The sequence below is a fragment of the Copadichromis virginalis genome, linkage group LG4 (genome assembly GCF_057382275.1).
Source record: "Copadichromis virginalis isolate Kocher_CV1m ecotype Utaka linkage group LG4, C_Virginalis_male_GT1.1, whole genome shotgun sequence".
Lineage (NCBI taxonomy): Eukaryota > Metazoa > Chordata > Actinopteri > Cichliformes > Cichlidae > Copadichromis > Copadichromis virginalis.
Genome location: NC_140621.1, coordinates 21,474,683 through 21,488,852, shown reverse-complemented (window position 1 = coordinate 21,488,852; position 14,170 = coordinate 21,474,683). Strand labels below are relative to the sequence as shown.

The 14,170-nt window shown below is 40.1% G+C and overlaps 2 protein-coding genes across 2 annotated transcripts; both read right to left on the bottom strand.

Annotated features, from left to right (window-relative positions):
- Nucleotides 1-10,613, bottom strand: ccp110 (centriolar coiled-coil protein 110). Its single transcript, XM_085454196.1, has 14 exons — nt 10,408-10,613; nt 9,481-9,691; nt 8,740-8,868; nt 5,222-6,374; nt 4,935-5,056; nt 4,479-4,656; nt 2,770-2,879; nt 2,266-2,382; nt 2,029-2,130; nt 1,833-1,949; nt 1,417-1,490; nt 1,269-1,334; nt 1,090-1,149; nt 1-964 (listed from the first exon to the last, which is right to left on the bottom strand). The coding sequence occupies exons 2-14, from the start codon at nt 9,643-9,645 to the stop codon at nt 889-891; spliced, it is 2,469 nt and encodes an 822-aa protein (XP_085310322.1). The 5' UTR covers nt 9,646-9,691; nt 10,408-10,613; the 3' UTR covers nt 1-888.
- Nucleotides 10,614-11,977: 1,364 nt separating this feature from the next.
- Nucleotides 11,978-13,317, bottom strand: LOC146711360 (uncharacterized). Its single transcript, XM_085455421.1, has 5 exons — nt 12,899-13,317; nt 12,761-12,796; nt 12,450-12,599; nt 12,261-12,379; nt 11,978-12,165 (listed from the first exon to the last, which is right to left on the bottom strand). Exons 1-5 carry the CDS (start codon nt 12,966-12,968, stop codon nt 12,043-12,045), a joined length of 498 nt encoding a protein of 165 aa, XP_085311547.1. The 5' UTR covers nt 12,969-13,317; the 3' UTR covers nt 11,978-12,042.
- Nucleotides 13,318-14,170: the final 853 nt, after the last annotated feature.

The following is a 14,170-nucleotide window of genomic DNA, read 5'->3' as shown; positions in this document are numbered from 1 at the left end:
TTTAAATAATTTCAGATTTTATTCTGGACATTGAAGAAAAAAGACAATCTGACATTTTAAATGAAATAAATCATCCTTTAAAAGACACACACAGCAATGTGGGAGAAAAACATCAATGCTGAATGCTACAAGTGCACAAATATGAAGTCAGCGTGGTGCTGCAGTGAACGCATCAGTTCACACAATATTTCAGAAATACTATTTCATTAAAATGTCTTATATTGTTTCTTGGTCTTGTAAATTTATTTTTCTTCAGTCATTTCTGAAACAAAGTCCACACTGAATGCCGGCTGTGCATCTGTGGTCGTGTGAAGCTACATTAATGTAACAGCATGCCAGAGTGTAAACACAGATATTTATCTTTTTTCCGTTTCATTAGGCATTTAAACCAAATACTAAAACACCCTGATACGACTCAGACTTGGAGTACTATACATTTTATAGTACACTCAGCATAAAGAACAAAACAATGCACGAACTGGTAATTAAAGCCCTTGAAGGAATAAATCATATACATTAAAATATTGTATTTTCAGAACAACTACATTATGTGACTGTCTGTGTGCAACTTACAGCTATAAGCACTTGATATTAAATATATGCATGCTAAAACATGACAGACAACAAAGGCAGAGTACTCAGGCACAGAAATGTTTTTACATGTTGTCAATTGAGCTTCTTGTGGCTTACATTTAACTACAGCTACTTATTCTTTTCTTCATCATAACAATCAGCTGTTTTTGTGTGTGAATACATTCATGTGAATTTCCAAAGCTAACTGAAGGACAATCATGTGGTTAGCAGCGCTGACTAAAGTTCAGTGGTACAAGGTTTGTATTAAAATACTAAATATTCAAGTTCACAGGTCGGGGCATGTTGTGTCATGAATTAGCCCAGCGAGTGTTGCTTCTTCAGGTTCTCCGAGCGCTTCACCCTCTCCTCTGGGGTCTTTCTGTACCAGCTCCTAAGAGAAAAAAGTCACACTGTGGTGACTTTAAATACGTCAAAAGCAGGGTGTGTCTGAAGACTGCTGTTTTCATGAATATGCGATTCAGGCAATTTTTACAATCTGTACCAGTACAGACTCACCCCTGACGGTTAAGCTGTCCTGGGACAGAGGCATTTTGTCCTTGGCTTGGCTTCAAGACTCTAGGAAAGGAATAATGAATTTATCTAAACAACGTCTGGGGACAAAAATCTAGAAATTACATCGAGGGAAACACAAAATGAATTAAAAAGTAATAAAATCCCACAGCTGTGTCTCACACCTGTTGGTAGTGGGGCTTTTTGGCTTCTGCTGCATCTTCCTAGTCTGTGCTGGAGATTCACCAACCCTAAAGAAGCACCACATACACCACTGATCACTGGATCTCAACAGCATGAACGTAAAACACGTGTTTTCATTTCTTGTCTTACTTCTTTTTCCTGTCCAGAGACCTCTGTGTGGCAGCAGAAAGAGCCACTCTCTCTTTGGGGCACTTGGCTTTCTCCTGTTGGAGTGAATGTAGTTTATAGTTTATTAAAAAAAAACAACTCAGAATACTGAAAAAGTCAAAGACAGTCACAAACCAATTTCTTACAATTGCTTTTGTGAGAAGGTGCTATATTACAAACAATGCATTAATAACAACAAGATAAGCCACGAGTGTCTGGATGAACCTTTCCAGACACAGAATGCATGGCTTCATAAAACTTTCTCCAGTGTTTGAACAAACTAAAGCTTAGTTTATAGGCTCTAGAAGGACAGAGGGATATTTTCAGTGACAATAACGATCACCTTCTCTTGATTAAATCTGGATACTTGATTATTTACTTGACTGTGTTCATGTTACCATGTCTCGTAGCTTCCTCTCCACACGGAGCTCTCTGTCCTGCTGCAGTAATGCTAAGCGATCCTCCAAAGGCATTTCAAAGAAGATGTCATGGATGTCATACAGGGCTGCACGTAACTGAGGGAACAACAAACAAGGAGAAACATGAATAAAGATGGCCCTCTGCTGGCTATAGAGGTTTAGTACACAGTCATACCTGGGCTCTAACTCTCTCCTGCAGGGCGAGATCTTGTGCTGTGTAGGCGCTTCTCTTCTGTAGAGCTTCAGTTTGAAATGAACGGATGAACTCCTGCGTATCCTTAAGGCACACATATAAATACAGAGAGAGTGCACAGTTAGACACACTCAGTCACTAACGTCATAATCTAAAATGAAACTTCCTTACACTCCTGTAACTCTTTTATTGTGTATGAAGGTATGAAATGGAACTCACCATGATGGTTTGGCGGAGGTGTTTGACTTTCTCCGTTTTAAGCAGTCTGCGTGTGAGGAAGCCGCGAGTGATAGCACCAATTCTGCAAAATGCTTTCTGCTGATCAGCTGTCAGAACCTGGGAGAAAGTAATGAAGAACATGGAGAAAATGTGAGATATTAAGATAAATGATATCAGTCTTCACATACATACACGTTTTCTGATTTAATGGACAAAAAATAGACTCAATTACAATAAAAGGTTGCTGCAAGACTGCATACCAAGAAGACTTTTAGCTTCTATTTGGTATTTGCTTTGAAGACTTACAACAGTTCAGAGCGTTATGGATGTAACAGAGTAAAAGAAACAATGGTACTTACAATATACATCAGATTTATATACACTTATTATATACACTTTACAGTATATATACTACATGTACTTAAAGGTGTAATGAGCTCAGCCAGTGTGCTGAAGTTTGGATTTGGCTGCAAATGCTATTCCTGTTTTGCAGTGTTTACACACCAGACTTTGCCTGGCCCGAGGTTTGTTAGCCCCCCACGTGGAACCCCACAGATAAAGAGGAGGCTGAAGACATGGAGAGGATGCACTAGAAGGGACAGGACTGGGCAAACCTGGAGAAAGAAACAGTAGATATTTTAAAGACGCAGCTGAAACGAGCAGCATATCCCATCAACAAACACTAGCATTTTATTTTTTATTGATATTATAGGACACAGAATTTAGAAAGCAAATAACAGACAATAACAGTGATCGAAAAGATTAAAAAGTAATCACTGTTGTTCTTCAGCGAGTAGTCAGTGTATCTGATCTGTTTCTCTACTCCCTGACTTCATAAGTTGATATCACCTCTAAGCTATTGTGTGTGAAATGCTGTTTGTATGAAAAACAAAAGCTCTAACAACAAAATGCACTTCCAGTTTAGTGAGGAAAACACCATCCTTAAATTAATAAAAACATTATGTCTCTTACTGTCTTGTATATAATTAAGGGACAGTTCTGGTTCATTTAAAAGGTCATTTCACCACCCTTTTTCTGGTAGCCTATGATAGTAACTGTTAGGTTGAGGGACACATGACGCTGTAAACAATTCAGCCAGAAACTTGGCCTGATCACTTCCAATGATGTTAACCTATAATTTTCTTCCGACCGCTGCATGTGGAAAATTGATCCAGGTCTGCTTTTCACCTAAAAGTGACAAAACTAAGACATTTTCATTATTCTCATTACTGCCTAAACAACACACATCTCTCTCTCTGTTTTTTAAACTCTCCTTTCTTAAAAACAGAAAATGAGATTGTAGTTGTTCTTGGCTGAGAAACACAAAACTGTTTTCCTATTATTATTTTTCATCAACAATGTAAATTTTGTTTCTTTTTTTCTTTTTTTTCCCCACTACGATAGCTGGTGACCTGCAGAATCACCTCTCATAGTTGGAGCGACGTCAGGCACATTCACACTCACTTTTTTCCTCTGCATAAATAACTCACATGGCCAATGGTATGCGCCATGGTGATCCATAAGTATGATCACAAGTTTATTTAGTTATTTTTCAACCCAATAAAACAAATAAGCAAAAACATGATGCTGATGCTATGAACGCTCTACACACATGAATCTAGATGCAAAAAAACTGCTGCGCATCTGAGGTGTGAGGAAGAAACTGAACTCTCAGATAGCTGCATGCTCGAGTTACCATAGCTCTGTTTGCCTCCCTCTGATGCGTTCTCAGCCAGCTCCTGCTCTGATCATGTGTAGCCTGCTCATCAGCTCAGAAGTGACCGCAACGCAACCTCACACAGTGGTTGCGTGCTTTGCTGCACACAGTGGCAAAGACTTGCACAGTGACTTTCATATTTAATTCAGCTTCTCCATCTTATAATTTTAGCTGTTGCATACAGGGTTCAGCATATTAATTGTTTGTATAGATGTGCTCTATATCTCAACAATGGCTCATTTTAGGATGACAGTTTTTCAAACATGTCAAGTGCCTCTATGCACTTCATCAGTTTAAATATTCTCCTAATTTACTTCATCTAATATGTCAATGTACTGAATTTGAGCTAACCTTAGCTTAATGCAGATAACTTTTAACAATTATAATCTAAACATTTTGTTTCAGCAAGGGGTGGGTGAAAATGAACCATGACATTCATGTGTCTTTTGTAAACACTTTTTACAATCCTGAGCACAGAAGTTTATTAAAACGATACCTATACTGTGTCCAGGTGATCGTTCTGATGGTGTGTGGACAGGACTTAGTCCCGGGCACGAGGGGCTCATGATAGGATGGCAGTCGTTCACAGACCTACGATTCCAGCCACAAGCATCTGCACTTAGAGGACGTACAGACCCCTGCTCCTTCAGCCTTCTCTCTGTCTCCTCAAGCTCCTAAACACACCGCACACAACATTATTTGTATTTCACTAATGCTCTGCTCATAATCTTTTTAAAAAGGCATATAAAACTCAGATGTACACACACACACACACACACACACACACACACACACACACAAAGAAAGCAAAATAAAATAAAGAAAATAAAGTTTGGCATTGTAGTTAAACATTAGGTTTTGGTGTAGCTTTTCATGGTCATTTAAAAAAAGAACACTTTTTTTCTGATCTACTTCTATATAAAATGGTCACTGTTAAATTCCATGTGCTGACCAGGTGGAGGCGCTGTTGCTCTTTCTCCTGCTCAGCGAGGAGCAGAGACATCTGCAAAGCATGCTCCTTCTCAAGACGTCTTTGCATGTCCTCCAGAGCCTGCGCTCGCCACTGGGTCTCATCTGTTAATAAGCACAAATGCATACAAATAAATCAGTTGTCTTTTACCATGTCAAAGTTTTACTCACTTAACATAAAATATATAAATGTGGGAATCAGAAATCTCAGTGGGACTTACACAGTTGTAAACATAAAAAAAATAAATAGCTTACATCAAAGGCACTCACCTGTCTTGTGGGCCTGTGCTTCAGCTGCATGTCTGAGGACAGTCGGTGTTTTCCTGCCATTGTTTGGCCCCGGAGATTCGTCTGCAGGAGTCACACAGGGCCTCAGCAGAGGCAGTGAAGGACTCTCTACATCATACGACTGGTTTAAAGGGGCTGCAGGTGTGCGCCGACTGGGAGCAAACAGTGTAACTCCTGCCATGAAGCGAGGGAGGCGTTCCTGGCTGCGGTCTATGCGCTCCGCTCCAGAATGGTAGGTATGCAGCTGGCTGTCCATAGTGTGGCAGCGCCGGCGAAAACCTGCAGCCAGGTGATCACCCATTGAGCTGGGCACCGAGGCACTGACAGGGTTACAGTTCTCCTTCACTGGACTGGTTCCACAGTGGCTGGATCGACGAATGCCACTCTGGCTGACGCCCTCTATTCCCACTGAGCTCCAGTGAGATGGAGACATTGAAGCATCTCCCCAGTCTGCCACACCAATGGCTTCCTCTGACCGTCCTGGGCTTCGAGCGATAAGGTCTGCTGGGCCGATGGGAAATGAAAAATGGATGTTGCCTGTGGAAACTGGGCGTGGTTTGCGTCTCTGTGGACGAGGACTTATGCTGGTCTCTGGATTGGGGAGACAAGAAAATGGTTCTGGTAGACTAGGTGAGAGGCAGATGGACTTTTGAGGACTAGGGTCACGCAGCACTTGATGCTGGATTTGAGGCGGGCCGACAGGGCTGTGGTGCAGACTGAATCCAAACTGAATGCCTGTGTCCGTCACAGGGCTGCAGCTCTTCTCTTCACTGACAGAGTCAGTCTCAGGTGGGGGAGACTGGGTCATTGCGCGGACAGCTTTTGATCCCTGCTGACTCTGCTCTTTCCTCACATACTCCCTTGATCTCTTAAGAAGGCTGTCCAAACTAATGTCCTCTTCCTCATCCTCTTCTTCCTCCTCCTCACTCTTCTCTTGGGCATCCACCTTCACTTCCTCCACTGCCTTATAATCATTAAGCACAGGAATCTCAGAGCATGGAGCAGCACGATGACTATTTGTCTGAACCCCAAATGCAGCATCTTTGGGGAGCCCAGGTGAGTCAGTGACCAGAGTGTAGCCGTTGACTGTTGCAGATTTAGAAACTGGCAACTTGTCAACCTCTTCATCTGGCACCTGTGAAACATAAAAAGCAGTATTTCACCAAAGAATTTCATTAAAACGCATGTAAGCTCAGCATACAGGCAAATCAAGTGATAATTATGGTCTGTAAATAATTAGCTTATTTGTTGATGTTAGTTTTTTAATGAAAATGTGATTACATGCTTGAGTTTTGGTTGTTCCATTGTGAACGATAACAGACAAAATCTTTAGATCACATTTGTTCAAAGACTGGGAATTACGAAAGTAGAGCAAATCTGACACTGAGTAAATGAACAATACTGCTTTGAATCTTGAGCTGTTATGAAAACACGTCATCAGGTAAAAAATAGCACGGCACACTGGGGAAAATGTTAGGCCAGATAACCTGTATTCAACTCTGAGTATGTCACCAGAGACAACAGGACAGACTGTAATTCACTTTATGTGCTCCATTATGGGACTGGCACACAAACCTATTTAATATATACTATAGGTCAAAAGCCCCAAAACTATTTACATTCAGTAAAAGCAGGACGCGATGTCAGCATAATAATATTAGCACGAGAGTCCAGCACTTTTTCAGAGTGCCTACATAACATTATACAACCCCAATTCCATGAAAGTTGGAATGATGGTAAAAGATAAATACAACAGAATGCAATGATTTTCATATATGTCATTGCCAACAGAACATGGAAAACATATCAAATATATTTACTATTTAATCAAAAATATTAGCTAAATTTGAATTTGATAGCAGCACCACACCTAAAAACAAGGTGGGACATGGGACCACAACTAATAACATTAAAAGGTTTAGAGGAAGGTTTCCAGAAAAGCAGGTTGAAGTTCTTGTATGCAAAGAAGAAGCTTTATATGGACATGATCATTAAAAATAGACTGAGGCAAAGTGGAAAACAATTCTGTGGTCAGACATATTGAAATTCTTCTTGGAAAACATGGACGCCACACCTGGACTAAAGAGGCAAGAGACCATCTGGCTTGTTATCAGCACTCAGTTCAAAAGCCTGCATCTCTGATGGTGTATGCAGTTCTTACAGCAACACACACTCCTATCTATGTATTTTGGGGGAAGGTCTTGCATATTTCTTGCATATTTTAGCAAGACAATCATCATCATCATCATCATTTATTTATTTATATAGCACTTTAAAAACACACCTGGTAGACCAAAGTGCTGTACAATACTAATATGCACATAGTAATAAAACCAGACATAGCAATAAAAAAAATAAAAAGAATATCAGTTACCCACAGAGTTAAAAGCCAGGGAATAAAAATAGGTTTTTAATAAAGACTTAAAAACTGGCACTGATGTAGCCTGTCTAATATGGAGAGGAAGGTTATTCCAAAGCATCGGCGCAGCAACAGAGAACGCTCGGCCTCCTCTAAGTTTCAGCCGTGACTTTGGGACCGAAAGCAGCGACTGCTCAGCTGACCGAAGGGAACGAGTGGGGACGTGGGGCTTCAACAAGTCAGACAAATAAACAGGTGCCAGACCATTTAGAGATTTAAAAACCAATAAATGGACTTTAAAACGGATCCTGAATTCAATTGGAAGCCAGTGTAAAGAAGCCAAAATCGGAGTGATGTGATCAAATTTTCTTCTGCCAGTTAAAAATCGTGCCGCAGCATTTTGCACTAATTGCAGGTGTGACAAAGTGCCCTGCCCAACCCCTATTAAAAGAGAATTACAATAATCTAAACGTGAGGTAATAAAGGCATGAATAACACCTTCCAAGTCACACTGGGAAAGAAAGGGCTTAACCTTTGATAAACGTCTGAGGTGATGAAATGCTGATTTTACCACCCCGTTTACATGGTCATCAAAGGTAAGTGCAGAATCAATTTTAACTCTGAGTTTTGTGATCGAACTCTTTAGTTGGGAAGTCAAAGCTACAAGATCAGATCATCTGGAGTATGAGAAGAACGATTTGGGCCAAATAAAATTGCTTCTGTCTTCAGATCATTAAAATTTAAAATGTTTTTTGCCATCCATGCTTTGACATCAGTAAGGCAGTCAAGCAGAGGTCGAGTTGGGAGACTATCAGAATGACTAAAAGGTAAGTAGAGCTGGCAGCCATCTGCGTATAGATGGAATGGCACTTTATGTTTCCGGAAAATATGACAATATGCATGCTGCGTATAATACAACATTACAGAGTGGTAAACATGGCCCACAATAGTTTTTGAGACTTGTTACTGCCATCAAAATCTAAATAATCTCCTTTTTTGCTTAAAATGGTAGAACTTCATTTACATTTGACAAAGTGTGGAATTGGGTTTGTACTCACAAAGCATGTTTTGATCTTATCCTAAATAGGCCTCTCACCCGACCAGATGACACCCAGACCTGTGACCATAGTGTGCAACTGACCTGAGCCTGATCCAGTATGCCCTGAATCCTGGCCAAAAGCTTGTTCCTCTGCTGGTTCTGTCTGTCCACTTCCAGTTGGACCGCCTTCTGTCTGTAGCCACACATCTCGTTCCACTGCTCTGCATTCAGCTGGAAAATGAAAATACATTCGGTTGCGGCTTTTGTTGTTTGTTTTTCAGCATTTAATTTTCAAAAATACGCATGTTTATTCAGCTGAAAGAGGCACAGTTTTTCACTTTGTACCTAAAAATGTTATTACAGATGAGAAATATACTGGAAGAATTCAGCCTTCTTCCAGTATATTTTGTGTATCTTCTTCTGGATGGAAGAGAGACTGATGCTGGACTCTTCCTGCAAACTTATTTAGTCAGCAATCACAAGCGAATAGATTTTTCTAACAAACATCAAACAGCCCTGATGTTCCACTTTCGCACTGTTTCCCTTTGCCAGCTGCTGACCTAACAGGCTGTTCCCACAGCAGAGGCTTTGGCTTGTCTTAGCAGTAAATGAAATGGATGCACGAGTAAGTTTACCTAAATGGAATGCATTTTACAGTTTTATGGCAAGCCAAAAAGTCTCCTGTGAGAAGCTCTGTTGTCATAAAGCAGTTCATATATTCATTCATCAGATTTGCTCACAAACAGATGTTTCATTCAGTTTAAACTGTGAACTCTCACATGCATCTACATCTTGTGTAATCCATTTAGCATGGGCTTCCAAGCCTGTCTATCTCTTCCTTACCAGAGGTGAAAGCGCAGCTCTTCCATAGAAGTGGATGACAGAGCGAGCCTTCAGGGAACATGATGGCTCGCATGTAGTCTTCTTGAATTTCCCCTCCTCCTGCAATAATGCCAGACTCCGCAGACAGAACTCCTCATAGCTTTCCATCTCTGGACACCCGCACATCCACACTCTGAGTAGGACACACACACCATGTAGCCTCGTGGCCGAGCTGTTAAATTAAATGGAGAGCGAGAGATTAAAAGGGAGGGTCCGTGTGAGGCTGCACTACACTGGGGTTTGACCGACGAGCCGAAACCATGTGGGTAAATGTGACAAATCACCTACAACAATAGCCAGTCTGTCTGTCCTCTGTGATTTTATCACACTCATCACATTCCTGCCATTCCTTTGCTTTCTGTCATACATTGCTGGTGCCTGTCTTCCATTTCCATGTTTTGTGGAAATGCAAAAGGGACTCGTGTGTCTGATCAATACTGTTTCTATTTCTGAAATGTCTGTCAGCAAATGACAGTAGTCTGCAGACTACTCACAGACAGGTAGGGCGTTTGCGTAAGCAGACAGCTCCTGTGTGGATTCAATTAAAACAATGTGCCTTTGAAATAAGCGTGAGTGTTACTGGCTCTATGCAGCATATCTAATCTATTGGATAGGTTTGAATTCAACCAGCAGGTCCTAATGATGCTGCTGCTGGTCTTCAGACGCCTAATTACACTAGCCAATCCACGCTTGTTCTTCCATCCGGCAGAGCAGAGGTGGGGATCGTTTTCTTTGTGTATCTGGTATTACAGAGAAAGCTTAACTTCGGCAGCTTTTATGTTAATATTTAAGCATTATCCAGTTTTGCTGTCTTTGGAAGCTAAAAAAGACGTCTTAGTGCAGATACCCTCTTCAGAATGACAGCGGATACCCGGCGCTTATTCTTACCTACTCAGTGGAGAAACACTAATATCGCCCTCCTGTCTTCCAGCAGGGACTGTCAGACACGGACAGATGTCGCAGAGAAACACAAACTGGAGGCTTTATCGGTGAGACTCACGTCTCTCTCCTCAATCTCGGTTCGATCGTCTTCATCACCATGCTCAACTCTTCCGGGCTCCAACAGCGCCTCCTAGCAACAGCACGCGGGCCACGTTCCAATCTGATCCCCCGAGCAAGTCAAAGGCTCTCGTTCCAATAAGCTCAATGCCACCTGCCCTCTTTTCCCCTTCATTTCTCAGTGAATGCAATAGAATTAGGCTATATCCTAGCAGGGCTACTTTATCACACGCTCTTTGTTTTACTATGTTGTTATCTGCTCATAGCCTCGAGTTAATAGTGCTCAAGAGGATAACGAGTTCTTGGCAAATGAGTCTACATAAATATCATTAATATGATCTGCTTGCAGCTATTCTCTACTGTGTTAAACAAATCTCAGTTTAAAATTTTATAATGTATGTAATTTATTTATTTATTGTTATGAGTGATTAGATGAATTATTTAATGTGCCAAGTATTAAAAAAAACTGGATGATCTTGGGGGAAAATAATGTAATTTATGTACCACTCTCCTTACTGTACATTGTGCAGCGTTTTGTAGTCTGAAACTTTATGAATTAATGAATTTATGTAATTTAAGTCCTATTTTAATCGTCCTCTTCTGCAAGACAACCACTAAATATGAAGTGACAAAACAGGTGCGCCTTCTAGTAATGTGTACAACAAATTTCTCACATTTTACAACCAATTATGCGCATATAAAGGGGGTGGGAGCAAAGAAGATGCTCTGTTGTGTGTATTACACAGAATACACTGTCCTCCAAACCACATAAAATGAAACATGTTTATCGATGTTACACATGCATTAAAAACTGTAAGACTGCAAAGGTCAGTGCATAGGTTGTCATAGCTAAAGGTAAACAGCAAAATCATCAGATGAGTTGAGTCCTTGATCAACAGATGGCAGTTAGCGGTGACTGTACTGAGGACGTAAAAGAATACAAGTACTTAGGGACAGTGACTGAAGAAAAACTGGCAGGATTCAAAAGCTAGATTACAATGATTATACTTCAAGAGGAGTTTGAGACAGACATACGCTGGTTCTTTTTTTCTTTTTCTTTTTTGTTTGTTTTTTTGCAGAGAGCATTCTAACTTCTTGTTTTATTGCATGGTATTTTTCACTGTCTGTAGTTAACAAGAACAAACTGAGTAGGATTACAAACATGGACAGAAAGATTTGAGGTCAGCTACAACACAGTACGATTCACCTTTGGGAGTCCTGAGTGGTGAATAAGGGGTGATGTATCCTTAGCAATGTGTCACACCTTCTTCATCGTGAAGACACCTTGCTAACATCATGACAGAAGTACAGGGTACCACTTTTGTATGTATTGTGTGCCCAGAGGACTTTTATACCTTGTAAATGGACTGGTTCTTATAGCGCTTTTTTTAGAAAAGTAACAACTCAACACAGCATAAGGTATAATTTAAAGACAAAATTATTGGTTTATGTTTTTTTAGTGATTTATTTATTTTACTGATGTCCAGAATTTACAGTAGTAAACAGTAAATGATGCTGAAATTCTCAGAGTTCATCTCCTGTGTGCACAGGGGAACCTGAATGTATCGGCTGAGCAATGCGAACATTTTCCTTGTTGTCCCGAAGTAAAGCATCAATGTCACTTTCAGTAAAAGCGCCTTTAGAATCCTGCCACAAAAGCAAAATGTTAAGAGCAAATTTGTGTACTTGAAAAACACGAAGTTCACGTTTCACAACTGGCTACTCGCTCACTGACAGCTTACCTCAAAAGTCTGGCGTTTAACCCCCACACATGAGTTGGAGTGCTCATAACACAGAGCTATATCCAGATTCTTCGGCTCTTTGTTCACCAGAGCTTCATAGAACTGGCCACGGTGAGACTCTGAATGGCAAATCCAGAATAAGTTCTTGAATACAAGATAAATTACTTGACATATCTGATGTTACCTTACCTAACAAGTGTCTGCAGGCTGATGTCAGTTTGTCCTTAGAGACATGGTGACTGTGAGGCAGAGGTTTCTCACACAATGCCCCACTGATGAGGCGTTTAACAACTGTGTTTCTGCTCTTAACTGGGGCTTCCTTGATGGATTTCTCAAGCTCTGTAAGGTATTTATAGACTGTGACTTGCTTTCCCCTTTTCTTTTGTCTTTTGTTTTCTATTTGTATTCCTGGCTATCCCATTTGTTAGATTGTGCTACTGGGTTATCAGAAACCATTAATAAAAAAGCTCTTAGCCATAATGATTTATTGTCCAACATACCTTGTGCCACTGTTAAACAAGTCTCACAGTAGGTGTCTGTTAATAATAGAACAGTTAACAGAGGCACTCTTCAGCAGAAACCGAACTACATATTATCTGATGACTGAGGAAACCAAGGTGACTGTAGTGTTTACTTACAGTGATCTATCTCTTCAGGCTGCACAGGAAGAAGAAGGCACACAAACAGCACAAAAATAGCAATTTTCATGGTGACTGTACACCAAACATGTAAACTGTGAACACTGTAGCAGCTATCTGCACACTACGAAACAGACAAGAAGAAGTCAACTGCACCCAGCTGTCTTCCCTTTCATAAAATGTTGTCACGTGATCTTAGAGACAATGGGATCACATCACCACCATTCCACAAGTGACAGGTGTCTTGTTTTTCAGGTTTTCCTTTTCTAAAAATATTGCCCGGAGTCTTCACTCTGCTCTGGATAGGGGTCTGTGAAGAACACAGTTTAGCATAGGCTTGATAAATGCATGCAATATTAAATGTCAAAAGATGAATTAAGAGGTACAGTACTTTTAATAACAGGTGTGGGGTGGGTGCATTTGTTCATTGATCATTTGCTATTCATGTTTTCATCATCATTCATGGTTTTTTTTTACAACAAAAAGAGTAAATTAAACTCTATTAAAAAATTTGTTTCAACACTGATAGACAATGCTAATTATAAGTCTTTGCACCCAGAGACAGGATTAGAAATGAAGATAAGATAAGCGAATTTGTCCCATGGTTGGGAAATTCCTGTTATTACAGCAGCAAAATGAATAGAGCAGGAATAAAAAAAATAACCTATATGAGTAATACTATACCTCAGTGGAGACAAATGTACACTTTACAATATATATGTGTGTGTGTGTGTGTGTGTGTGTGTGTGTGTGTGTGTGTGTGTGTGTGTATGCAGCAAGATGGAATACTGCATAGTACAATGGTTGAATGTTAATAGTAAGACAGAGCATAGAGCACTGCACAGTCTGATTAAAAGCTACTGCACACTGATATATCTATATCTATCTAGCTATCTATCTACACACACACACACACACACACACACACACACACACATAGATAGATAGATAGATAGATAGATAGATAGATAGATAGATAGATAGATAGATAGATAGATAGATAGATACTATATGTGATATATCTGATCAGCATATATCAGATATGATATATACTGATATATCTGATATATTCAGGACAAAGGATGTTGACTATGGAGCTAAAAACGAGGAAGACCACAGAGAGAGATTGTGGATTAATGTTCATCAGTATTTAAAAGTAAATATAAAAATTAATGGACCAAAATGTGTCCCCTTTTTTATGTTATCTGTTGTACAGTTTAGATTAAATAAGCAATTGTATCACTAACACTTCACCTTGAAAAAGTTAGTATT